At 44.9% G+C, this 27,728-nt stretch overlaps 1 protein-coding gene across 1 annotated transcript in view; it reads left to right on the top strand.

Annotated features, from left to right (window-relative positions):
* The window catches only part of ATM (ATM serine/threonine kinase), a 1,319,133-nt gene that overhangs the window by 458,199 nt on the left and 833,206 nt on the right, over positions 1 to 27,728 (top strand). Inside the window, exon 22 of the mRNA XM_069202321.1 lies at positions 12,410 to 12,540. Coding sequence (XP_069058422.1) covers positions 12,410 to 12,540 — 131 coding nt within the window. The remainder of the gene's footprint in view (positions 1 to 12,409; positions 12,541 to 27,728) is intronic.

The raw sequence follows: 27,728 nt of genomic DNA, 5'->3' as shown, positions 1-27,728 counted from the left end.
TGGTAGCCCAAATCTTAATGCTGGCATTTCTGGTTGCCTTGCAGCACCAGAGACCAAGACTTGATGCTCAAAGTTGAACAGAGTCTGCTGGATCCGAGAGAGTTGTCAGAGTGCAGCTTGGTTGACCCGAAGGCTAGTTATCGTCGAAGGAAGGATTCTGCCGTGACCGCGACTGGCAGCCTAGTGCCTCTATCTGGATTTGGATGGTGAGACTGACTCTGAGGCTGTTTGGACTCATGGCCTCCCACATCCTGTTGGTGACACATGCAAGATGGCATATGCCGACTTTGCAGTGGGACCTGAAGTTCCAGTGGGTACAGCATCAGGGGAATCTCTCCTACCTGGTCCAGGTCTTGGAGGGACAGCAAAATATCTGCTGTGGTGGTTAATGAACCGCAGTTAGGTCAGTGGCAGATCCCTCTCCCTTCCCCAACCAGATTTCACAGTAGTGTAACTGGCATTCCATCAAGGGAAGGCTTGTGCAGGTGTTCACGGACAACACCATCACCCTGTGGTAGTGCAACAAATAGGGTGAGGTGGGGTCTTGGACCCTTTGTCAAGAGGCTTTGTGCCTCTGGACATGGCTGGAACAGAAGGGCATTTTGCTGGTGGTTCAACACCGGTGGGGTCTCTGAATTCCAGAACAGACAAACTTAGCCATAGATGCTTAGTGGTTCACAAATGGCCTCCTCATCCGGAGGTGGTGCAAGGTCTGTTTCAGCAGTGGGGGTAGCCTTGGTTAGATCTGTTCGCCTCCACAGAGAACGCCCAATGTCAGCAGTTTTACGTACTGAAGCTTCCAAGGTGGCTTTCGCTTGGAGATACTTTTCGTCTTGCGAAGAACTCAGGCCTCCTGTATGCCTTTCCACTTATACCAGTCCTGCCCAGAGTTCACAAGAAGATCAAGAATGACCAGGCCAAGTAGTTCAAGCAGCAGGAGGGCAGAAATCTATCTGACGGGTGGCAGCAGGTTGGGCTGCCTGGAACACCCCAGAAGTCTGGTAGGAGCAATGCTGGGGGTCCTCTAAGGAGCCCCCAAAATGCATAGAATCATACTTCCAATACTGGCAACAGTATTGGGGTGTGATGTAGTGTTCCAAAAGGGAAGACACATTAAGGGAAAGAAAGCGCTCCCAACATTCCCCTCATAAGAGTAAAAGAGAATTATATAATTAAGAGAAACGGTGCTCCCGGCCTCGGAGGAATCTCCCCTACCTCCAACACTGTGAAACCACAGATATACAAAACAGAGACCTAGGCACTCAAATATGAATCTAAGTCTATAGGATTCAATATTACAGAATATGCAAACTTATATATCAGTAATTCAAAATCACTTTGTACATGCAGATGAACAAAAATCCAGTGGAATTCGTTTTGAATGAAGAATCCATCTTTTAATGTAACTCAAAACAGCCAACACGTGTTTCGTCATGGGAGTGAATGCTCCCCGTGACTTTTTCAAGGCTGAAAAAAATATCAAACATAAGACATATACATATTTGAACAGAAATCACAACATGTAATGTACATAACTCACAAGACTAATGTAGGTTAACATACCACAAAAAACAAATAACAATAACTATTTATTGAATTAACACATTCAAAGTCAAAATCAAGGGCCCCTTGTTAAGCCTATTTAAAGCCTTCTAATATTCACATTATACTCATGTATTAGCCCCATCCAGTGTGAAAAGTGAGAAAGAGGAACTAAGGCACAAACCCGCGAAAAACATATAATAGTGATACTACTTTAAAATAGAGTCAAAGCAACTGCAATCACAAACAGTATAGTAACCGTAAAGATACTAGAGAACCAAAATTAACTAATGAGCCATAACCAAAACGGTGCACACCCAAGATAAACACCTATTGTGTACCAAAACTCGCAAAATGTATACACAGTGACCTAAAACAGATTAAGTCAGACCTCAATAGGGTGAAGTACGAAAAACATCAATATCTCAAAGTACTTGACCAATTAATAAAATCCACTCTGTAAACAAACAATATAAAACATATAAGAGAGATACCGAGTGAGAAAAAATAGAAGCCCATGAGCTCCACCAAAATCCAACATAAAACACCTACCAGCTAATGGCCATCTAAATGTGGCTGCATATAGAGTTGAAAGGTATCCTCGACACCTAAGACAATAGTTTTAACATCGTTAAGTCGATAAGTGTGAGGATCTAGTCATGCCATCTGGTAGTATTTGCTGTAATTCCAGCATAAGTAGTAATATGCCAAAATCTCTCACCTGAGTCCAAATTGCATTAAATGCACACAAAACGGAGCTCAAATTGCCAGTTCCGAAAACCGAAGACCAAAGAAGCGTTCCAATCGGCCGCCATTCTTTAAATTGCACCGTATCCGGCGCGTGTTACAAACTAAAGCGCGACCGCAACGTTCCTGACGCCTATAAGCATCGGACCGGCAAATCTCGGGCGCCATCTTTGTTGGAGAAACGCTAACATCGAGCGCTTCCCCAAGCCACTCTTCTCCACAAGTACATGGTAAGAGGAGACAGTCTACCAAAAGAAAATTGAAATAAAAAACACACCAGAAGAAGAGAAAAATAATAAAATAAAAAGAAAGAGGGTCACTTTCACCACTAAATTAAACATATAGAAAAAAATACCAATAAACAACTGCATTCAATATTCATGCATACCTGAACAATACATATACCCTCTGTTGGTAATATGACCTATCCCTGAGGTCAAAACACGTTTGTGCCTCAGTCCCTACCCCACAAGTCAAACTAGATGGTGGCATATTAGTTAAAGATAAGTGAGACAAAGAGGAAGTAAAGAGCATAACCTCTGTTAACAATATGTGTAGATAACATCTTATAGCAGACATACAAAGATGGAGAAGGCCACCAGATATCATTATATGATAACTTGAAGAGTATAAGACACTATGGGGGTTATTACAACTTTGGAGGAGGTGTTAATCCGTCCCAAAAGTGACGGTAAAGTGACGGATATACCACCAGCCGTATTACGAGTTCCATAGGATATAATGGACTCGTAATACAGCTGGTGGTATATCCGTCACTTTACCGTCACTTTTGGGACGGATTAACACCTCCTCCAAAGTTGTAATAACCCCCTATGTATCTAATAGCTGTAATGTTGTCAGACAACTTATATCATCATAGTCAGTTCATTCTGATTACAAGATTCCAAAAAAAAGTATTGGGGTGTGATTCAGACATGCTTAATACTAAACATGCTTAAGTTTTGGGTTACCATTATGTACCTGCACATAGGTGGTGACGTATGTCCAGTACACGCATAAAATGGGTGTCCCCGCACTCAAGAAGTCCAGGAAAATGGAACTGGAGTTTGTGGGGGGACCTCTGCTAGTGCCGAGGTGCCCTTACACACAGGTGCTTGGACCCTGCCCTCTGGTCCAGGAGAGCCTGCCTCAGGGGTGACTTACTGTAATGTGGCATGCTTTCACACAGGCTGCAATGGCAGGCCTGCAGATACACTTTGCATGGGCTTCCCATGGGTGGCATAATAATGCTGCAGCCAATGGGGACCCCCTGGTACCCTAATGCCCTGGGTACCATACTAGGGACTTACATGGGGGCACCATAAGTGGTTCAAGTAACCAAGTTTGAAGGGAGAGAGCCTAATCACTGGGGTCTTGCTTAGCAGAATTCCAGTGAACTCAGTCAATCAAGCTGACAACAGGCAGAAAATGGGGGCTACCGTGCCAAGAAAGAGGGTACTTTCCTACTTCCTCACCCCCAAAACGTAGGAGGACAGTAAGGCTAACCTTGTCCAGTTGAGTCTTCATTGTCTACGTGGAACTATCTGGAGAGTCCATCTGTATTGGAGTGGTTACTCCCAGGTCTATCTTCCACTGTACAGTCCATTCCCTGTAGGGATATGGACCAGCTCAACAGTATGGGGTTTTCACCTTTCATCTGTTTGAGCCAAAGAAGGGGGCTTGTGTTCTGTCTGAACAAGGAAGTGAGTGCCAAACAGGTATGGCCTCAGCTTCTTCAAGGCCCAGACCACAGCACAGGCCTCCCTTTCTATAGCTGACCAACGCCTCTCTCTGGGTGTCACCTTTCTGCTTAGGAAAGCAACTGGTTGGTCCTGGCCCTCAGTGTTAAGTTGTGAAAGAACTGCCCCAATCTCTGAAGCATCAGTCTGAACTATTAACTTCTTGGAGTAGTCATTTCTTTTTAACACAGGTGCAGAACAAATGGCCTGTTTGAGGTCCGGAAAAGCTTTTTGACAGCTAGCTGTTTGTAAGACTTTTTTAGGCATTCTTTGAGAGGTGAGTTAATTAAGAGGAGCTACAATGGAGCCATAGTTCTTAATGAACCTCCTGTAGTACCCAGCGAGGCCCAAGAAGGAGTCCAATCTAAAATAGTTTGGATCTTCCCCTGCAGTGGTTAAATCTGGCCTCCGCCTACCAAGTGGCCCAGATACACAACCTTCCTCTGCCCTACCTGGCACTTAGAGGCCTTGGTAGTGAGGCCTGCTTTTTGCCATCCCAGGTGGAGCTAAAGACAGCTATATCATCTAGATAAGTTGCAATATAGGCTTCCAAACCTCGGAGAACTGTGTTCACCAGCCTCTGAAAAATGGCAGGTGCGTTTTTTTTAACCAAAGGGCATCACTGGGAAGTGATAGTGCCCTCCAGTGGCTGAAAATGCAGTTTTTGCTTTAGCATCTTCTGATAACGTGATCTGCCAATAGCCTGCAGTGATATGTGCTAAGATACTTGGCAGATGCCAATGTATCTATGAGCTCATCTGCTCTAGGGATAGGATGAGCATTAGTTTTTGTGACATTGTTGAGCTACACAGAGTCTCATCTCTCTTTTTACATTTTGAGAGTGAGGTTTTGGAACCAGTACCGCTGGGCTAGCCCAGGGGCCCTCAGAGTGCTCAATGACTTCCAGGTCCAGCATCTTTTGTACCTCTGCTTTGATGCAGTCTCTAACATGGTCAGGTTGCCTGTAAATTTTACTCTTGGTAGGAAAACTTTTCCCTGTATCAGTGGTGTGTTCACACCATGTTGTCTGACCAGGTATCAGAGAAACTAGTTCTGAGACCTGCTCTAGGAGGTTCTTGTAGTCTTCTTTCTGAGTTTCAGAAAGATAATCTGCTAGAAAATTCCCATCCACTGAGCCATCGGCTGCAGTGTTGGAGAAGAGGTCAGGGAGAGGGTCCCTCTCTTCTTCCTGTCCTTTACCAGCGGCCATGAGCAGGGTCATGTCAGCCCTGTAGGCCTTAAGGCGGTTCACATGAAGCACCCTGAGGGGCTTCTGGGAGTACCTAGGTCAACCAAATAGGTGACCTCACCCTTTTTCTCCACTGTAGTGTGGTGACCACTACACTTGTCTTGAAGTGCCCGGGGAGCCACAGGCTCCAGGACCCACACTTTCTGCCCTGGATGATAAACAGTTAGGACAGCATTCTGGTCATGCCACTGCTTCTCCAGTTCCTGGCTGGCCTGGAAGTTTTTAGTTGCCTTTTTCATGTACTCAGCCATCCTGGACCTGAGGCCAAGTATATAATCCACAATGTCTTGTTAAAGGGATTAGAGAGGTTGCTCCCAGCCCTCCCTTACAAGAGCAAGTGGACCCCTAACAGGACGTCCAGACAGACGTTCAAAGGGGCTGTAGCCCACAGCCTTCTGAGGAACCTCCCTCTAGGCAAAAAGGAGGCATGACAGTAGGGCAACCCATCTTCTCAGTTTTGTGTGATCATGCTCTTGAGAGTTTTATTAAACCTCTCTACCAAACCATTGGTTTGGGGGTGGTAAAGGGTGGTGAACTTGTAAGTTACACCACTTTCCTTCCACATGGCCTTGAGGTAAGCAGACATAAAGTTTGTACCTGTGTCTGATATCACCTCTTTTGGGAAGCCCACTCTGGAGAAAATTCCCAGTAGGGCTTTTGCCACTGCAGGAGCTGTAGCAGTCCTTAGAGGTATATCCTCTGGATACTTGGTGGCATGGTCCACCACCACCAGAATAAAACTGTTTCCAGAAGCACTGGGCGGGTCTAGGGGTCAACAATATCCACCCCAACCCTCTCAAAGGGAACCACAACCAGTGGTAGTGGGATTAAGGGGGCCCTTGGGGTGCCATCTCTCTTGACACTGGCTTAACAGGTGACACGGGAGCAACAAAACTCCTTTGTAACTTCAGACATATGGGGCCAGTGAAAGTGGGACTGTCCCAAGGCTTCCTTTGTCCCAGGTGACCTGCCAGTGATATTTCATGGGCAAGGGTCAGCAAAAATTCTCTATACTGCAGAGGTACAACCAACTTCCTGGTGGCACCAGGTTTGGGTTCCCTTGGCTCGGAGAATAAGAGGTTATCTTCCTAAAACACCCTGTGGGTGCCACTGGCATCCCCTGCTTCCTGAAGGGCAGCTTGCTGTCTTAACTCTTCCAGTGTGGGAGAGGTTTTCTGAGCCATACAGAATTTCTCCCTGGCAGGCCCTCCTGCACTTTCAAGTTCAGCTGTGTCAGCGTTCAACTCTTCAGGTGTAGGTTCTGCCAAGGGAAGTGGATTCCTCCTCTTCAAAGGGAGGAATCCTCACTGGAGGGTGGTTTAGCGGGCAACCTTTTGCCCTTTCTACCCTTGGCTTTAGGAGCCTCTTAGGCCATTATTTCAGGCCCCAAGTTCCCTTTTTCTTTTTGCTTTTTGGCCTGTGCCCTAGTTAAAGCAGAAATATGCCCTGGGATGCGCAGCTCTGCTGCATGGGCCTCCAACTCTACCTCAGCCTAAGCTGAAGTCTCCAAGTTGTTCCCTAGTAGACACTCTACAGGTAGGTCTGTGGACACTACAACTTTCTTAGGACCAGTAAATACCCCCTGCATCCCCCTCACTCCCCCAGCTGAAATCAACAACTGCCATGGGTTGGCACACAGTATTGTTATGGGCGTCAGTCACTTTGTACTGATGACCAAATAGGTGTTGCTCAGGGGAACACCAGTTTTTCAGTCACCATAGTGACACTGGTACATGTGTCCCTGTAGGCCTCTGCCTGAACACCATTTATCAAGGGCAGCTGCCTGAACTTACCCATAATAAGGGGACAGGCAGGTAGGGTGGCAAGGTCAATGCCCCATTCTGAGACTAAAACAGCCTCAATAGTCTGCCTAACTAAACCAGCCCCCACCACACTTGCTAAAGTGAGCCCAGGTACACCCTTGGATTGGCTATTGTTAACTGGCCCACTGCTACTGCTGTTACCAGGGGCACTAGTGGGAGAGGCAGGGGGTTGTAGTGGTGGGTGGCTTAGTGCCTTTCTTAGGGCAGGAGCTGTCTCCTGGTCTATGGCCTTTGTTTTTGGAAACATAGCACCAAGGCTTTTTGTTGTTGGAAGAAGAGGAAGATGTTTTGGACCCACCCCAGAGGAATTTTGTGAGCCTGGTGAAGACTCTTTGGATTTGTTTTTGTCCCCAACCTTGTCCTGAGACTTACCAGCTTTCCTTTTCTTGTCTTTGTTACCCTGTGTGGGCTTTTCTGCTCAGCCTTGTTCTGACCCATTTGTCTGCCTTCTTTCCCAATTCTTGGGGAGAAGGCAGGTCTGAGTCTACCAAGTACTGGTGTAACAAATGAGGCACACAATTGTTAAGTATATGCTCTCTCAAAATAAGAATGTATAAGCCCTCATAATCATTGACTTAACTACCATGTAATCAGCCTTCCAAAGCCTTGACAGAGCAATCCACAAAATCTACCCAACCTTGGGAGGACTCTTTCCTGGTCTCACTGAACTTTGGGCCAGATGTATCAAAGGGTTTTTCCCATTCTGTGTCAATGGGAAAATGTGTTGGTACATATGGCCCTTTATCCTGTATTGTTCAGTGGTAAGACCAAAACTATCTAAAAGAGCAGACTTCAACACAGTGTAATTATCAGCATCTTCCTCTCAGACGGTAAGGAATCTGTCCCTTCCCTTATTAGAGAAGGAGAACGAAAGGATAGCAGCCAACTGTCCCTGGGGGACCCTCTGTACTGTACAGGACCTCTCCAGAGCAGAGAACCACTTGTGGATGTCATCCCCCACCTTGTAGGGGGGAACTACTTTACTTAGGTTTCTGGAATCAAGAGTCCTCCCTGACCCGAGGCTCCCTGAAACCAAAGTTGCTGCTGCCACCATGGGGTGCTAACCCCAACCCCTGCCTCTCTCTCTACACTGCTAAGGCCTCCCTGTCTAGGGCTAGCTGTTGCTGCTGCAGCCTCAGCTTGGCCTCCTCCAATCTCAGTTGCCTCAGTTCCCTATCTACAGAATCTTCCCCTGGAGTTGTGCAGTGGATCCCCTTATATACTGAGGAGATGTGGGAGTAGGCATAAGAGGATCTATTCCTATTCTGGGGCACCCTCTGAACCAGCCCTCTAGGGACAAAGGTGGACCTACTGTTATGGCCCCACTTCACACTACTGACAGTGCTCCTAGCAGGGCTGTGGGTGCACCAAGGCTTTGCCTGATTCTCCATGGGTATGTCCTGACCCACTTCAGTGGCTAAATTCTCTCTTTCTAGCACTTGGGGGTCAGAGTCTACTTCATCTGCCTTCTCCTCCTGGCTACCAGCATGTTCCTGGTCATCCTAGAGGAGCAGGCCTAGAAGAAAGTCTTGTTGGGATTTCTCCCAGCCTTCAGCTTTCTTTCTACACACAACTCCCAGAGCTCTTGGAAGGTCATTTCCTCACAAGGAGACTCCATGACCTGAGTTGTGTGCTCTGCTGAAGACATGTCAGCTAGCTGGAGTGGTGTAGGATCCCTAACTACTCTAAGTCCTCAAAAAGAAGTTTGGAGTAAGGGCTATGCCTAAACTCTTTTCTTACCCAAACCCAAGAGACTGTTCCCTGTTACTAGGCATAGTGTAGACCCCTAGCTAGTAAGTGGTAGTTCCTGTGGAAAGTAGCAAGTGTCAGAGTGGTAAGGCAATTGCAATTGTTTATCCCACCGCTGCACCACCAATGTAGGAAGCTGGCCTGGTGTGTGGTGAGTATCTAAGGTACTTATACCTTATACCAGTTCCAGGTATCTCCTCTTAGTGAAGTGTAGGCAGTGTCTAGAAGCCAGGCTCTCAAGAGGTAGCTGTGGATAAGCAGCTAAGGCTTATCTAGGAGACATGCAAAGCTCATGCAAAACCACTGTAGTCACACATCACTTACACACGTGAAAGAAAACTCATTTGTACAACAATAAAGGTACTTTATTGGTTACACAATACCACAAAGTACTAGAAGGGCAACCCTCCAATGTGAGGTAAGTAATACACTAATTATATACACTAGTAAACAGTAATAGGCATAGAAAACAGTGCAAATGTAGATAACCAACAGTAACTCTATGGGGAGCCCTAACCATATACTAAACAAAATGGAATGCGAACACAGGACCCCCACCTAGGTAAGTGGAATGTGTAGAGGGGAGCTGGGAGCACTAGAAAACCACAGAAGTATCACAGTACCCCCCAGCGACCAGGAAGGCAGGAGTAAATCACTGGTATTTCCCCTAACCACCCAAAGGGAAGGAAAAGAAGACTCCCAGACAAGACTGCAAGAAACCAGCAGTGGATTACTGGAGAAGACCTGTGGAGAGAGGAGACCAACTCCAAAAGTGTCTGTGGAGTCCAGTAGGAGTTACTTCCCATACAGCTGTACATCTATGAGTTGGTCGACTGTGAGATAAAACAGGTCAGCACTGCAGCCCTGGAGCTGAGTTCCTGATGGATGCAGAAGATGTCCCACAACGGAGTGAAGATTGCAGACAGGTGTTGGTGCAGGAATTCCGCCAACATGCCTTGGGAAAGGGATTTTCGCAGTTAGTGGAAAAGTGGAGCTGCCGGGGACCAGCAAGGCCCAGGAGGAGTCATCATAGGGAGCCCTCAGCGACAGAGAGAGCCCACAGAAGCAGAGGCAGCACCCACAGAAGTCCCACAGGACGGGGGCACGGAAGTCGCAGAAGGAGTCCACGCAGCATTACAGAAAGGGACCTAACAGAAAGGGACGTAACCTGAAGAACCATAGGATGAGATGAAAACAAGCCTTGGCGGCTGCAAGAGACGAAGTGCACGGGGTACTGTCCTGCGTGGGAATGGCAAGGGTTTACCTCCACCAAAGTTGGACAACTGGCAGAGAGGACCAAGGGGACTTCTCCGGACCAGCACCTGTGACTCATGATCCATGCAGCTCAGGATGACAGGAGATTCATGCAGCCGTTTGTCGTTGCAGCAGGTGCCTGCGGTTGCCGGGGAGTGACTCCTTCACTCCAAGGGAGATTCCGTTCTTCTTCTAGTGCAAACTGAAGACACACCACCCTCCGTGGATGCACAGCTGGGGGAAATGTTGCAATTGCTAGCAGAAGCCCTGGAAACAATGTTGCAGAAGAGTTCTTCGTGAACCAGCTTGTGGGGTCCTGGAGGTTCAAGTCGCAGTTCCGAAGGCCAGAAGTAGAAGTGAAGGTTGCAGAGGAGTCCTGCTGGAATCTTGCAAGCCAAATCTGAGAACCCACCCAAGAGAGGGAACCTAAATGGCCCTGAAAGGGGTATTGGTCACCTAGCCTAGTAAGCACATATCAGGAGGGGGCTCTGACGTCACCTGCCTGGAAACTCAGCTGCTCCCAGAATTCCCTGCCAACCTTGGAAACAAGTTGGCAGAATCCAGGGAACCTCTGGAGGAGCTCTGGGCACCACCCCTGGGATGGTGATGTACAGGGGAGTGGTCACTCCCCTTTCCGTTGTCCAGTTTTCCGCCAGAGAAGGGTCTGGGGGTCCCTGAACAGATGTGGACTGGGTTATGCGCGGAGGGCACCAAATGTGTCCTTCAAATCACACCAGTGGCTTGGGGAGGCTACCCCTCCCAAGCCAGTCACACCAATTTCCAAAGGGAGTGTTACCTCCCTCTCCCAAAGGAAATCCATTGTTCTGCCTTCCCAGGCTTGATTAGATCAGGCAGCAGGAGGGCTGAAACCTGTGGGAGGGGGGCAGCAGCGTGGGCTACCTGGAAAACTCTTTAAGACTGGTGGTAGCCATCCTGGGGGACCTCTAAGGAGCCCCCAAAGTGCATGGAATCATACTTCCAATACTTGCAACACTATTGGGGTATGATTCCGTAATGTTTGATACCAAACATGCCCAGGTTCGAAGTTACCATTCTGTAGATGGACATAGGTCCAGTACACACATAAAATAGCACCCCTGCACTCACGGAGTCCAGAAAAATGAAAATGAAATTTGTGGGGGCACCTCTGCTAGTGCAGGGGTGCCATCACACGCAGGTACCTGCACCCTGCCCTCTGGGCTGAGAAGGCCTACCATAGGGGTGACTTAAAGTGACCTGTAGTGAAAACGGGTGCATGCACCTGTTTCACGCACACTGCAATGGCAGGCCTTCAGAACTCTTTGCAAGGGCTCCCTATGGGTGACAGAATAACTACTGCAGCCCATAGGGATCCCCTGGGTACCCCAATGCCCTGGGTACCTAGGTACCATATACTAGGGACTTACATGAGGAACCAGTATGCCAATTGTGGGAGGAAAAAAGGTACAGTTACCACCATTTACAGGAGAGAGCATAACCACTGGGGTCCTGGTTAGCAGGATACAGTCAAACCCACTGACAACTGGCAGAAAATGGGGGCAACCATGCCAAGAAAGAGGGCACTTTCCTACAAAGGCCAACTCAAATGGGAATAGCAATACCTTTAGGAAGGGCAACTCGCACGGGAGTATCCTGTACCATCATGAAAAGATATTGCAGCATACCTGGTGATTGGGCATAGAACTGAAGCTGGTAGTAGCTGCTCTTTGTCCCTGTTTTTTTATTATCATCCTAGTCCTCACATTTAAAGCTCCTTCTCTTTTAAAACTAACTTAACACATGAAAGCTTTTATCCTGCTGAAGAAACTAGCATCTTTTGTTGTCAAGGTTTGAAGGAAGATTTTTCACTCAGTAGGATGGATACTTGGATTACTTATTGCTCTACCATTCATTTTATTTTTGTTTCAATTTTTTGTTTTGGATTAGGTTCATATGTATTTAGAAATGTTTAGGAATGATTTTCTGAGTGTTCTGTTTTTTTCTTGTGTCAGTAGTGTATAGAAATAGGGCAAAACTAAAGATGGGGTAATTGCGTGCTTGGATGACTTTGGTCACTTTTGGTGAAAACGCATGTGCTTCTTTGCTCAGAGTCTTCCTTTAGTACTACCTGAATTCCATGTGCCTGGGGCTATTTGTAGATGAATGATTTATAGGAAAATCAAGCGTATACCAGTGGAACGCCTACTAAAGATAGGTAACTTCTTCTAGAATCACAGTTTTTCACATTTATATTTGTACTCTTTCACAATGACACAAAAACTAGTCCATTCGCTGGGTTAACATGTTAATTGAAAAATTATCCACAGGTTGACCCATATTGCACCTGGGCTGTGCTTAGTCTGCCAGGTGAGGAGCTGCCTGTGAGTGAAGCATTCCCACATTTTCTTGCAGATGGCCATCATCAAGTTAGGATGCTTACTGCAAAGTCTGTGAACAGGTACATAATTGAAATGTTGCCCTTATATTGAAGATACAATAGTTAGCAGTCTGTATTTCTTAGATTACATGCATCTTTCTCCTGCCTGTATAAACAATATAACCCACTGCTGTTTAAGATGATTTCTTAAACTATTTTCTTGACACTTTGTAGCTGTACTTGCCCATAAATTAAGTGAGTTGACTTTTATATCAAACTATCAAATGTTTTACAATGTGTGTTCTTCCTCCTACATGTTTTCTTTCTCACTTTTGTAAGTGATTTGTGAAGTATGATTCTGTGAGTGGGGTAGAATAATGACTTATTTTTCATGCTTAATTGTGGAACTGTTAATGTGACTCCCAAAGTGGAATGTTAAAGATAATGAAAATGTAGGAACACGTTTTGGGAGCATTTGTTGATATTTATGTATTTTCTTGCTGCATTGCAGTGCTTTGTGACAGATGGGTGCATGGCGTAGTGTAAATATTTAACAGAGATATTCCTGATATGAGATTGTTTTATTGTTCTATTAATTTAACTGTGACAGTCATTGGCACATTTTTCTTATTTAAATTGAGTCCTTATGTAAAAAATAAAGTGAATGATTACTGAAAAAGGACTCCTTTTGTCATACTTTTCCTCCTTTAAGGAGAACAAGTTATTGTTCCTTATCTCACTCGCTGCCACCTCCTTTCATAAACAGCTATGTATCATGTGCTCTATTAAATGTACATCCAGGTCAAATACTACAGCTACTGCAGTAGAAAACCTCCAGTTAAACCCAATGTTGGTGGTGTTTGTATAACGTGGTAGTTGGACGTCCCGCCCTAGAAGTGACCTTGCTTCGGTCCCATATAATCAAGAAGTGGCGTCACCCATGAGGCTTTATCCTGAAATCTTGCTCGATGTTGGACCTGGACAATTTTGCAGGGTCACACCAAGCTTTTTTCCCCTGTTCATGAACCATTTGTTGTTGTCATCAGGACGTTACCACTGGTTAGAAGGGAAAAAAAGTGCAGAGTGCTTGTGCTGTCTCCCTAGAACATGGTACAATTGCCCTAAACCTGATTAGTGCATTTAATTTACTTCTAAATCCCTAGTTTATGATACTGTGTGTACCCTGGGACAGTAAATTAAATGCTACTAGTAGGCAGCATCTCACACTCACTGTGCCACACATTAAAGTAGCCGTTGAAAATATGCCTCCGGTCACTGTCTGTAGTGCAGTTTTGAACTGCTATTTTTACCTGGCAAATACACCTTTTTCCAGGCCTAAACCTTAATTTTTAAATCTTATAAGTCACTCCTAAGGTACATCATAAATGCTCAAAGGGCAGGGTGCATCGTATTTAAAAAAGTAGGACATGTGGGTTTAATTTTACATATCCTAGCAGTAAAAAAATCCTAAAGTAGTTTGTCACTGTTGTAAGGCCTATCTCTCACATTTACTAACACTGAGTTACCTTATTGCATTTATTAAGTGTTAACTTTGTATTGGAAGCAGAGAGAGCTATGCTGTTTACGCTCAAATCAATTGAAATTTAAGAAGCTTTTTAGTGGTGAAGTCGGATTTTAAGTTACAGTTCTGAAAATGCCATTTTTAGAATGTTGACATTTTCTTGTCCTAAGCAATTGTGCCTTGTGCCACTTTCCTGGGTCACATGACTGTGAATAGCCATGCTATTTGGGGTTTGTGTAATACATTAAGACAAAAACAGGTTTATGTGTGAACAGATAGGGCCATACTGGCAAGGTGATTGGGGAGAGGCTGTACCCATCACCACGTAAACTTGAGGCTTTGCCTCTTGCACAAACAAAGAAACATGATAACAGGCCTGCGCTGCCTTTCGTCACACCCAAAACGTTTGGAGTTGTGACGGGAAGAATTTTACAGAACCAGATGTGGGGCTAGGATTCTCTCTCTCCAGAGTCACTAATCAGCCTTCTCCTGGACCTGTGCAGATTAAAGAAGGACTGCCAGGCTGTCCGAGAAGGAAGATTGGACCTGCTTGCATTCCTCCCAGGCTACCCAGAGTGACTCCAGGGGTCAGTTGGTTGACCTCCTGTGTGAGCTACAGGGACACAGCAAGCTCCTAAAGCCTCCCTGTAACTGACATGCTGCAGCTGGACATGCCTGACACCTGCTGCTTACCTCTGCTGGAGTGAGTTCCTGATCTCACAAGAGGTACCCCACCAAGTTCCGGAACCCTTGGCTTCCCCTACAAGAAAATTTGAAAATCTGAGGTTTATTCTCTGCAGGACCGGGCCCATTCCCCCCAAAACGATTCTGTCCATGGCAACTGCCAACATGAAGATCTGGTGGAACCTGATTTTCACTCTGATAGCGACTGTTCATTACAACAGTCAATGAGAGACCTGCATTTAGTGTTATAGAAACCACAGCCCGAAGTGACTACCAACCTACACCCTGCAGGCTGTTTGCATGACAGCGACGACTATCTGTGATTCTCCATCTGCACTTTGTGGTACGGTGGCAACCTTACGCGACAATCAGCCTCCTCCTTATGGCCTCCTCCTCCTCCTCTGCAAACATAACTCTTCACCCCAGATTTCGAAGTTAAATTTTAAGTTAACTTTTTCAGCACGATCAACCTGGTCACTGTATCAAACCTCACTGCATTGCGGAACACCCGAACTTGTGACTTCTTCCGATCTAGCGAAACCAGATGAGGGTGCAAGTGGCGCTTAGTTAAATATCTCCAGTTCTACTGATTTGATTTTTGGCGTTATGGTATCATTTTCATTATTAAAGTGTACTCTGTTTCTCAAAATTGGTTTGGATTCTCTTTGTGTTTTTTAGCTTTTATTATTGTTTGTATGGTGCATAAATACGTTACACTTTGCCCCTAAGTTAAGCCTAACTGCTTTGTTTCAAGCTTTCAGTGGTCAGGGTAGGTTAATTTAATGACTGTTTGCGATTCGCCCTCACAAGTATTATTGTTGTTGCCTGAGTGGGGCTCTCACCTCTCTCAACCAATAAACTATTTTCTTATGCGCTGAAAATGACATGAACCGTAACCCCAACATGGAAGTAGTGTAGCCTCCACACCTCTCCTACACTGGTAACCCGGACTAGGAAGTGACATCACCCATGAAGCCAGAATGGAAGTTTCAATCTGAAAGTATCGTCATTATGTTGCCTATTCTGGAAGTGACCTCGCCAACAGATACTGGAACTTTGCACCTTCACACCATGAAATGCGTAGGAAGTGATTTAGCTGGTGATCATCAACATCTGTGTTCCTGAGGCGAAAACCACCCCTATCCTTAACCCCAATCCACAGTGCAGTGCATACGAAGTGACGTTTTTGGTCCTAAGTGTAGATGTATGCATTTAAGGAGCTCTTGAATCAGTTGCAGCCAAAGCCTGAATCTCGCTACATGAAAGAGCTTCAACCCGCATTATATACAAATATTGCTGCTATGCCAGAAAGATGGCATCTACTGATGGAATTAATACTATTGATACGTTTACAGCCGATTCCCACCATCTTTGCTGGAAGAGGACTCGCAGAAGCCAGCGTATTAACATGATTTTAATGATAATAAAACAAAAACTATTGTGATTGACTTTTATCTCGATGTCAAACACCTAGGAAACAACAAAAGTCATGTTCAATGCAAAAAGGTGTTTAAAATATATTTTGGCTTTTCGATTTCCATATCTAATATTGGTAGTAATCGCTATCCTCCATTTCACTTATCACATTAAAAGCAAACCGCGTGTACCTCGCCCTATATCCCCCAATGGCTATGCCAGGAGTGTCATCTAACTGATTTTCAGTTAATGGAACCCGACTGATACATTTTCGAACATAGAGCCCATCTTCAAAGTTTGGTGCATTACTCTTTACATGAATCGCAGCCCCCTCGTGGATCAGCGCTGCATAGGTGATGGAGTGGTTGAAATTGAAAGGATTTAATTGATTTGATGCATGTACCCTTGAGAATGCCACATCGTCAGCAAATCATATTGTAAGGAGCTTCAGATGTTGTTCCAAAAATGATTTTTTATGGACTTGGCTAATCGTTTCCCAACAGGTACATCGTATAACCCACTCTCAAGCGCATACTTGACATTTGACACTTCAGACTTTTGAGCATGAACCAATATTACACTGGTAGACACGTTTTCTCTTAACATAGTTTAGCCGCCCAGATCTGCTTATGACTAACAGTGGCCCTGTCATGGTTATGGTAGTAGTCTCTGTGGAAGAAAAGGTCACATTGTAATATGGTCATACTATCTGAGCTTGCACTGTTTGCCATCGTAAATGTTGCTGGATAATCTCTTTCCCATGAAAGCCACTTCTAAACGAACCCTGGAGGGGACGGAAACAAAAAGAGCAGTGTTATAAATAGAAATATGAAAGTGGAACATTTACTAAATATTCAAGTTTAGGAATGGCGGTGGTGTGTTTGAGTTCTGTCGGAGCTAACCTTTAACAATGGGCCATTTGATGAGTGTTGTGTGTGTGTGGGTGTGTGCGCGCGCGCGCTAAGTAAGTGCAGTGAATATCTAGGTCTGGGCTTTGGTATGTATTGCTCAATAGGATGTGTGCAGCACATGTGGTTAACTTGCTGAAGGTGAGGGATATGTTAAGGGTGAGGAGAGAGGTGTGTTGCGGGGAGGGGCGCAGAGGCTCCTTGTCCACTAAGCACACCACATTCCTCTTTACGAAACGAGTCCACTGCGATGAAAAGGCGGATTGCCATTTAAATAGTAAACGGACCGTTAAAGTCGTCCTCTTTGCCGATCAGCTGCAGGGAGCGGGGCACGTGCTGCCTTTTGTGGCAGCGAGAACCTGCTCACGTACCGCCCCCGAATGCGTCCCACCCATAGCTGAGTGTTCGCTGGATTTACAGTGCACCCCATAAACTCGCCAGATGAAACATTCGTCCACCCTCAAAATGAAACACAAGTCAGAAGTCAAAGGCTTCTAGAATATGCTGGAATTGGTGCTTGTATAAATAAACAGAAATAGACACCCACAAATATAATGCACTTACTGCCAGACTTTCTGATGGCATGTTGGAATGTTCGATTTTTATTTTAAATCTACACGAGACATACAAGAAGATAAAAGGCTCCCGTCAGTCTCTTGAGCACGTGCAATGCAAATCTGGCTTTAAGCAACCTTAGTGATTGCTCCAAGCAGCTTCTTCTCGATGCAGATGCCGGCTTTGATGTCCTGCAATGGTGAAACATGAAAGCGGCACAAAATACTTACATGTCTGAGAGAGACCGTGCAAGCTCTGTCTAGGCTCGACCTAAAACGTAAAATAAATCTTTTAATTTTCCTTTAGCGAAACGGGTGGCCTGCTGGGGTATACAGACCCCAGCAGGTTACCAGCACTGTGATTGTAGCGATTCCCAGTGGGTCCCAAACTGATTCCTACCTCAATATGGTAGGTCTATTTACGACCCAGGTAGAATCACAAAATGTGTCAAACATATTTGTACATAGTTGTTTGCAATGAACAAATAGCAATTTGCTAAAATTTTCTATTTGGTATTCGCAAATGATAACCGTAGGAAGCTGGCTCTGTATATACTATATCAAAATGAGACGTAGTGTGCACAGAGTCCAGGGTTTCCCCAGAGGCTAAACAGAGGCTAAGGTAGATAATACTAATGGTCTCTTTTGTGGTAGTGTGGTCGAACACTTAGACTTATCAGAGGGTAGTGCAAATAATTTGTTGTACACACACACAGAAAATAGAAGAAGCGCACACTCAGTTACTTAACTCCATACCAATGGTTTTTATATAGCAAAAATATATTTTCTTAATTTATTTCTAGAACCAGGAGATTCAAGTTGCAGGTAAGTACTTAAATAGATTTGTATTTCACACGTGTATCAATAGTACTTTGTTTAAAATCGATAAGTTATAGTTTTTAAAATATCAGCAATTATCTGTTTTAAAAGTTGACTGCAATTTTCAGAAACAGTTCCTGGGGGGGAAGAAAAGTTAGTACAATTTACAGGTAAGTACTTGATTTACAGTTCCAGTCTCCGGGGGATAGGAGGTCCACAGATGGGGATTCAAGTTAACCCCAAACAACCACCACCAGCAACACAGAGCCGGCCGGGTACAGAGGTCCAAGTTGAGGCAAATTCAACATGGGCTCCTATGGAGACTGGGGACACTCGGTTTCAGATCTGCAGCCAGGTAAGTACCCGGGTCTTCAGAGGGAAGACCTGGGGAGTTTAAAGGTGCAACGAGGGAGCCACAAGTAGGCACCAAACACACACCCTCAGCAGGACAGGGGTGGCCGGGTGCAGGGTGCAAACAGAGAATCAGGCTCCCAATACTTTTCTATGAAGGGACCCAGGGAGTCACTTAGATGCTGCAGGCTGGGTCCCTGGGGTCGGTTCGGGAAAACCACAGGCTGGACAAGTAAGAGGGCCGCCTGCTGAACGTTGCTGCACCAGTAGTTAGGTTCTCCAAGGCATGGGGGCTGCAGGTGCAGTGTATCCTTAGGCGTCTGATATCTTCGTCCGGGGCATTAGCGGTCGGGGGGGGGCCAGGCGGGAGGATCCTCTGGATTCACACTGCAGGCGTCCTCATGATGGGCAGGAGAGGTCAACCCAGGGTGGGCACTTGCTCAGAATCACGTGGGGATCCTCTCTATCCAGTTGGTCACCTGGACAAGGGCTGTGGGCATTGGCTGCAGAGTGGCCAGGATTCGCAGATCCAGGGAGACTCTGGAGTCCTTTGGTGTAGTTTTTTTTTTGGACAGTGCCGCTGTCCTTAGGAGTTCTTTGTCCTTTGGGGTGCAGGGCAGTCCTCTGGAGCTTGGCAGAGGTCACTAGTTCCACAGGATGCGTTGCTGTTCTTGTACAGGTTCTTTGAAGCAGGAGATAGGCCGGTAGGGCTGGGGCCAAGTAGGTTGTCATTTTCCTTCTTCTCTGCTGGAGTTTCAGCTTAGCAGTCCTTCTTTCTTGTCAGGTCGCCAGGAATCTGATGACATAGGTTCAGGAAAGCCATTAAATCCTGTATTTAGGGGCGTTAAGAGGTCAGAGGGCAGTAGCTAATGGCTACACCGTTCTTGTGTCCACTCCTTTTGCGGAGAGTGGCACAAACCCAACCCTATTGGTCCCTGTCCTCCAAACCAAGATTGAGTATTCTGCATGGAGGGGGTCACCTCAGCAGTGGACACCTTAGGGGTGGTCCTAGCTGGGGTGGTCACGCCTCCCTGTTTTCTCTAATTTTCCTGCTGGACTTGCTGCCAAAATTGGGTCTTTGTCCAGGGATCGGGCAGCTCCACTAGCTAAAATCCCCTGGGGCACTGTAACCCGAGCCTTGAGCCTTTGAGGTTTACCCCCAGGTGTTACAGTTCCTGCAGGTTGGAGGTGTGAAGCACCTCCACACAGGACAGGCTTTGTTTCTGGCCACAGAGAGCACAAAGGCACACTCCCCATGTGGGCAGAAATTAAAAGTTGTAGGTTGGCACAGACTGGTCAGTCCTGCACTAGCAGTTTGGCTAACATAGAAGGGGCATCTCTAAGATGCCCTCTGGGCGCATTTTTCAGTAAGTCACACACTCTCATCAGTGTGGGTTTATTGTGCTGAGAAGTTTGATACCAAACTTCCCAGTATTCAGTGAAGCCATTATGGAGCTGTGGAGTTAATAATCGCAAACTCCCAGACCATATACTCAATATTGCTACACTTACAATGTCTAAGAATAGACTTAGATACTGTAGGGGCATATTGGTCATGCAGCTATGCCCTCACCTGTGGTATAGTGCACCCTGCCTTAGGGCTGTAAGGCGTGATAGAGGGGTGTCTTACCTATACCACAGGCAGTGGTTTGTGGGCATGACACCCTGAGAGGGATGCCATGTTGACTTTGCTTTTTTATCCCCACCAGCACACACAAGCTGCATAGGCAGTGTGCATGTGCTTGGTGAGGGGTCCCCCAGGGTGGCATAATACATGCTGCAGCCCTTGGGGACCTTCGCTGGCCACAGGGCCCTTGGTACCATGAGTGCCTTTTACAAGGGACTTAACTGTGTGCCATCGGTGTGGCAAGTGTAGAAACAAAGGTACAGATTTTGGGAAATAACACTGGTGCTGGGGCCTGGTTAGCAGGCTCCCAGCACACTTTCAATCAAATTTGGCATCAATATCAGGCAAAAAGTGGGGATGTAACAATGCCAACAGTGGCATTTTCCTACTATAACCTTTGTACATGTGGCCCTTAAACTCTTCATAGCATGGTTTAGATAACTTTCGTTTGCTGAGTCTTGGGATTTGGCTGTGTTTTTTTCAAAGACTCATTACACTTTGCACTGTGAGTTGGGGTTAGAGAATAGGTAGGTGTAGTGTTTGCATCAGGGTACCCTGATGTCAGTTGTCACCTGCTTCATGTCTTCCGGCACATTGCATGGTGGGAAGGAATGAAGGAGTGGCATCAGTTCCAATTTCCGGGTTTAGGGTTTATAGGTGACATGAGTTCAAGGTTGGAGGGTCTATGAATAATGACACTTCAAAGAAAAAAGACTTAATGATGCCACTTTCCAATTGAGACTTACAGTCTGCCTCATGGGTGATGCCACGTCCATGCCACCTATCACATTATGCAAGCTGCACCTATGTTTGAGATTGATTGGAGGCATCCCTGTTTTCTACCGATGCTTGTTTGATGAACAGGAAAATATGCCACTTAATTACCTCATTGTCCAGGCAGTTGACTTATTCACCAAGGACAAGCCCAAAATGAACATTTTACCAAAGAAATGTGAAGGAAATCTCTGCTCATAATGAAGTAAAAGTCTGAAACTGTTTATTCCCGTCTTTAAATCACAGAACCAGGCAAGAATAGCATCTCCTGAAACCTCTTGTGAGCCTACAGTTAAAGCACACATGCAGAACTCAAATTTATATATTTTCATATACAGGGATCTAATGGAGGAACAAAGCAGCTATTGAGATGCAGAAACTGAAATTATGAAGTAGCACACTGTCCACCTTCAAACTAGTTCAAAAATATAAGCGTTTAGAGCTGATCAAGCTGTTAAAAAATGTCATGCCTAAGATGCCAGACATGAGTGAGGCTTTACATGTCAGATGCGTACAACTTGGCATTAATGGCTAGTACTGAGTGAAAAGATGGCTGCCTCTTTTACAGTTACATTAAGGCAATATTTGAAATTTCATAAAATCTGCTGCTTTTCAAGCCAAAAACTCTTGGCCTCAAGCAAACGTGTTTAGAAACCAGCACAACAGGCACAGCACAACAATGATTGTTTTTCATCATTCATACAGCAACAGGGAAGATATATGGGGTGCATACAACCCTGCATTTCGCAGCCCATGAACAGATTCATCCTTGCCTGGGAATGCAACAGTATTTTATATATCACCACAAATGTATACCTGAAGCAGTTAGCTGAGTTGTAAAAATAATTTTAACTGCAAGAATTTTATGAAAAAACTAACCAAAAGCCATATAAATATACATGATTTTATCCATTTGTGTTTTGCAGAAATTTTAATGATCTTTGTTTCGAGTTGTAATTAAATTCTTAAAGTAAGTTATCTTTGAATTTTAGCCTCACTTATTGCTTCAAGGTTGCATTGAGGGCTCAGAGATGCATGAACATTTGGGATCTGTCATCCCAAAGTACTAGTTGAATTGTTTCTCTAAATAGACTTAAAGCAGTGCCTTGGCATAAATGGCAAAGTAAGAGTTTTATAGTTCCTTTGAGACTCCTTTAGCAGCAGAACTTTGTCACTGCAGAGGCCTGCAATCTTGAACTCAAAGTATGGCGGGAAAGGATTGACTGAAGTTGAGCTGTGTGGTGAAACTCTATCTAATTTGATCCCTCAAGGTTGCAACGTTTCCAGACATATGTCTTATATAACAGTTCTTGTAATGAACACAGAATGCAAATCATGATATAACTGATTTCAAAGTTGTATGTACATTTGAACTTTTATTGAAAATACGAGCAAGCTAAAAGTCCGAGGTGCCTTCCAGATGGAGGCCGTATTGTTGTGATTTATTTTTTCGTAGAACGACTCCTTCTTCCCCGCCCACACCCTTCCTTTTCGAACAATGGTTCTTTCTTAGTAAGAGGTTATGTAACTATATAAATGTCCCTTGAAGGTTCCTCTCTGTCTGGAACTTGTGATGGTGACAGTAAAGCTTTGTGTGAAGTAGTCTATAACACTTGTGATGATTAGCAATGCGGTGTGAGGACAGGAACACCATAACCTCCAACAGTATCAAGTCAAAACCAGACAAGAAGTTCTGGAATACCAAGAACTACAGAAGCTTCTCCATGCTTCTACATGAAATGGTCAGATTTAAGACATAGGTGGTTATTATGAACATGGCGGTCTGGACTGCCGTGGTGGCGGTCATTACCGCCAATGGCATGGCGGTCCAGACCGCCATATTCTGAACACAGTTGTGAACTGGCTGCAAAGCAGGCAGTTTACTACCACCCATCGCCTGGCCAGATTCGACCGCTGGGCCGACTGTAGGCACAATCGACCCGGCGGTGGAGGCCGGACCGGCAGTGGGATTTCGATCCCATTTCCACCAGGGATTTCCTGGCGAGATACCCCGTTAGGTAATCCCTGGCGGAAAGCATATGGGTGACAGGAATAACCATTCCTGTCACCTGTATGTGACACACCAGACCCCCACCCTTGCCACTACACCTACCTGCCCCCCAAGCTTCTAGATCCACCCGGAACACCGACTCGCCACCCCCAAAGCTCAATGTAGGCCCCCCCAGCTCGACCCTCACCAACCCCCCACCCCCTACATACTGGTCCCCCCAAACACCAACCCCCCACATCCACATGCACCCATTCACCTACATGCACACAGGCATACATGCACTCACACACATCCGCCCCACACATACACTCATGCACACTCCCTTGCGCGCGCACACACAACCCCCACCCACCTCCTTTCCCTCTCGGACAGCCCTTACCTATTCCGTCACACTGCTGTGGGAGGGAACGGGCTCCCTGGATGCTGCTCCGCCGCCATCGCCGCCTCTCCATACTCCGCCAATGGCGATGAGGCTCCATGCATCATTTGGCGGGATGCCGGCCGCCGCCACTGGCGATCTTCCATTGAACGCCGGCACAGTTGGCAGCAGGCATCCCGCCAAGTTCATAATGGGGGCCATAATGTCAGCATACCAGAACTGATAACTGTCATTTTTGATGAGCTACATTATAGTGCCTTCACTGGACGGAGTGTATCTTCAGAGATTCTTATATCTGAAATTTTGTGAAGCATTCACCTTTGCACTCAATTTTAGCAACCTTCCTTTCAACTTTACTGCACTGCTTGCTGCCAGCACAAGCTTACAGCAATCTGTAATGTCAGTGACTTCTGTCTTTCGGCACCAGTCTGCGTCCAAAAGTCTCCAAGGCTGTATTGGAACAGTTTAGGTCTATAACAGCAGCGGCCTACGTCTGACTCTGGCAGCAACCACCATCACACTGCACACAATGGCAAATTGAGCCTCATGTCAGCAGGGCTCTTTGAACAGCTAGTGGCTGCGTCACTCTCTACCAACACCATTGTAACTCACTTCCTGTACCTTACCACACAGAAATGCAAGCTTTTCCACAAGTGCTGAGTGCAACTGTTGGCAGTGTTCATGGCAAGGAAGCGTGGAGCGTCTTCCCTGTAAATGTTTAGTCAGAGGCTGAGCGGATCTCTGGATGCCTGTTTCCCCCCCTTGCTCAAGTCGGGCACTTCCAACTTCAGGAGGATCAATTTCTGCCTAGAAATAGGACTACTCAGTTCAACAAAAGAAGTGCAATTGCTTGAATGTGCAACATTTCATTTTTTGGATTGAACTCTGGACTTTTCAATAAAAAAGTGAACATATTTAGGATGCAGCACTACTCAGTTTGGTAAAGTAACCTTTAACTACAGTTACCCTACATTTTCTTCTACTGATTAGTATTTCTCTCGCCACAGCATTACTACAACTCTACAACATGGCAGCAGCTAGTATGTACCAAACATCACCATTTCTGAAAACAGAAAAAAAAGCAAAAAGAGGGGAAGGTGAACCTATCATTCCTTGGGAACAATGGACACAGCTTTTTAAGACCGACTTAATAGCTAAGGGGGAGAATAATTCATACCTGTTAGCAAACAGAATATATTACTGTACAACCTAGCACTTGAAGGACACAAAATATATGAAAACATACCTCAGCCTAAAGAAGGTGATGTATCAGACAGACATTTGAATGTGTATCAAACTACTTTTAACAAACTAAAGTAACATTTTGGAAAATAATTATGTGGTTTTGGAGAGACATAGCAAAACAAGATGATGGACAGACTGCTGAAACGTTTTAAACACTCACCCCTAATCACAGATCTGGGTTAAATCCATTGTTCTGTGGCTCACCTTGCCTCCCCAGTTTGGACTCAGCCAAATGCAAATCAGTCTTGACAATGTTCCCAAAGGGAACAGTCCAGCCCGAACTGCCAGGCCAGGTCCCCCCTGGACTGGAAACAAGCATCCTGGAACCAGTTTCAGGGTATCACCCCTCATCAGCCAGGCTAGCTTGAATCCAGTGGCACAGTGATCAAGGGTTCCACCTCTGGGCATACCCAAGAGAAAAAGCTCCAGAAAAATGATTACTTCTGAAGGTAAAACTTTGACCGAGGCCTCCCGCTCAGTGCATCCGAGTTGGGCTCCATCGGGGTTGGCCTCAGACTTTGACTTGGTCGCGGTCAAGCGTGACCGGATGGCCCCGTTTGGGCTATTGATATTTAAGCACTAGAAAGCAAATGTTTTATTTATTCTTTAAACATTCATATCTCCAGGTCCCTACATTGGATTGTTGTTTTGGTGTCATTCTAAAGATATAAATATTTCCTATTTTCATAAATTGGTGTTGGATTTTTATTGTGTGTAGTCTAACTTATTTAATGCATTGGTGCTTTTTTAATGCGCTACACACCTGCTTCCTAAGTTAAGCCTGCGTGCTTGTGACCAGTTAGCAAGGGTTGAGCAAGCGATTCATTCGATTTTATATTCTTAAGAGAACGATTCATATTGGTCTTATTTGATTATCACACACATTGGGTGGTGACCAAATTTGTTCACAGCATCGCCCCAGATATTTTAATTATTTTTGAGGAATCCTATTTTTTTTTTAAGGTGTAGCAGAGGTCCTTATTACAGACAATGGAGTATGGTTTACTTTTAACCAGATGCAAAAGTTCCACAAAAAAATGTCTATAAAACATCTCAAACCAGCCCTATACTACCCAAGCGTGAATGGAGTGGGCAAATATATAAATTGGATGATAAGAGACTGCATTCAAAGGGCTGAAATGATGCATGTTCCCATTGTAAGCTGTATATGAGAAACTATTGGGGCCTACCGAACCATTCCAAATAATGTTTCAAGAGTGTCATCTTTTGTTTCCATTAAAAGTAGGAAACCGAGGTCCAAAATGACCACATATTGGCTCATAAGAAAAACTCCTGTCACTATAGGCAGGCAGGATATTATGCAAAAGATAAGAAATCATCAAGGTAAATGCAACAGAAGGTGTGATCAGCGCAGTTGTCTCAACCAGCCCGCTTTCCGGATAGGGGATTGGGTAAAAGTGAAATTACTGGGAAAAATACACGAAGGGTAATAAGCTCTACCGTCCTATTAGAATTAAACACATTGGTTAAAATGTCATAATGCTAGAGCATAGTCAGACGTGAGCAATGGATGAAATTGCTAGTGTCCTCCCGAAAATTACACAGCCTATATAATTGCCTGTGATCCCAAATAGAAACAAACTAAATGAAAATTACATTAAAAGAGAATGCTTCACCCCAAGTGGCAAAAATATTTTATGACTTGAAACCCTTTTCTACTTGTTATTGTGTTGTAAGTTCTCTCTATGTCCCTGTGACGGGATGCAGGGTAATGTATCTTGGGCAAAAAAAAAATTCTAATGAATTAAAGCCCTTGTCTTTTCTTAAGTGTCTTAATTTGTGTCTTCCTTGAACTAGTCCTTTTTCTACCCGCCACCCCCTTTCTTTCCCCCTAATGGTTCCTTCCTAATAAATGGTTATGCAACTGTACGTGTGTCCCTTGAAGGTTTCAACTGTCATTCCTGACAGGAACTTGTGATGGTGACAGTAAATGATCAGACGACAACTCCTTGTGTGAAGAAGTCTTTATAACACAGATCATTCGAGACATTTTTACAAGAATCTATTTTTGTGATCCTTGTTAGATTTTTATTTTCTCACATTATTCTACTTAACATTTCAAACATTGCACTGATATCGAGTTTTCACTTTAAACAGCACATTTGCTAGGTACATGGCAAAAAATGTTGTGCTTTTTAGATACTGTTGTGAAGTGGCTGAGCAAGTTTATTTCTCTACCGTAACGAGGGGCCTGCCCGCATGTGAAGATGTTGATTTGAGCGTTTCTTTAGAAAATACTATAATTCAGTGTACCAGTACTGTTTAATGACGGTTGAAATATCAGATACCTCGTTTATTGCAGAGGTTTGGTTATGCAACAATAGGAAATTTGTTATTTCCTTTGGTGATTGGGTCTATGGGAAAGATGAATGTGGGGAAAGGAAGCAATGCAGTGCGTTAGTCAAACAAGTCTATAGGCTTTTTACATTGAATACGTGTTTGAAATAAAGTATTGGATCTGATTTGCAATAAATACATGGCAAAACACAAACACATATGTTTCCCTCAATGCTAACTTGCATTTGAGAATTTGAAGTAACGTGGCTGTATTCTCATGGTTACCACTTTAACTGTAACATTATATGTCTGCAATGGAAAGATTGTAGATTTAGTTTATATCAAAGTAAATTTTAATGTTACATTTATGGACACAACTGTCTTTTGCGAAACTTGACCAGCCAGGATGCAGAGGAGAGTTCATGCTTCTCATTTCCAATTGTTAAGCCATATTATTGAAACAAGTGAAATCAGTATAAAAATGCGTCCGTGGTCTGACATTAAGCTGAGAAAGTAGATCCCTCCTGTCACAATGAACTATATAGCTTCATCCTGTGTGCCAGAATAGAAACATACATGTTTATATTAGTATGTTGAAGAGCAACCATCGTGTTATTATTATATTTCTATGTACACAGAGAAACATCTTGTGAGTGGTTGTAAAGATGAGTGATACCCACC

The sequence above is a fragment of the Pleurodeles waltl genome, chromosome 8 (genome assembly GCF_031143425.1).
Source record: "Pleurodeles waltl isolate 20211129_DDA chromosome 8, aPleWal1.hap1.20221129, whole genome shotgun sequence".
NCBI classification, from domain to species: domain Eukaryota; kingdom Metazoa; phylum Chordata; class Amphibia; order Caudata; family Salamandridae; genus Pleurodeles; species Pleurodeles waltl.
This window is presented reverse-complemented; position numbering and strand designations above follow the sequence as displayed.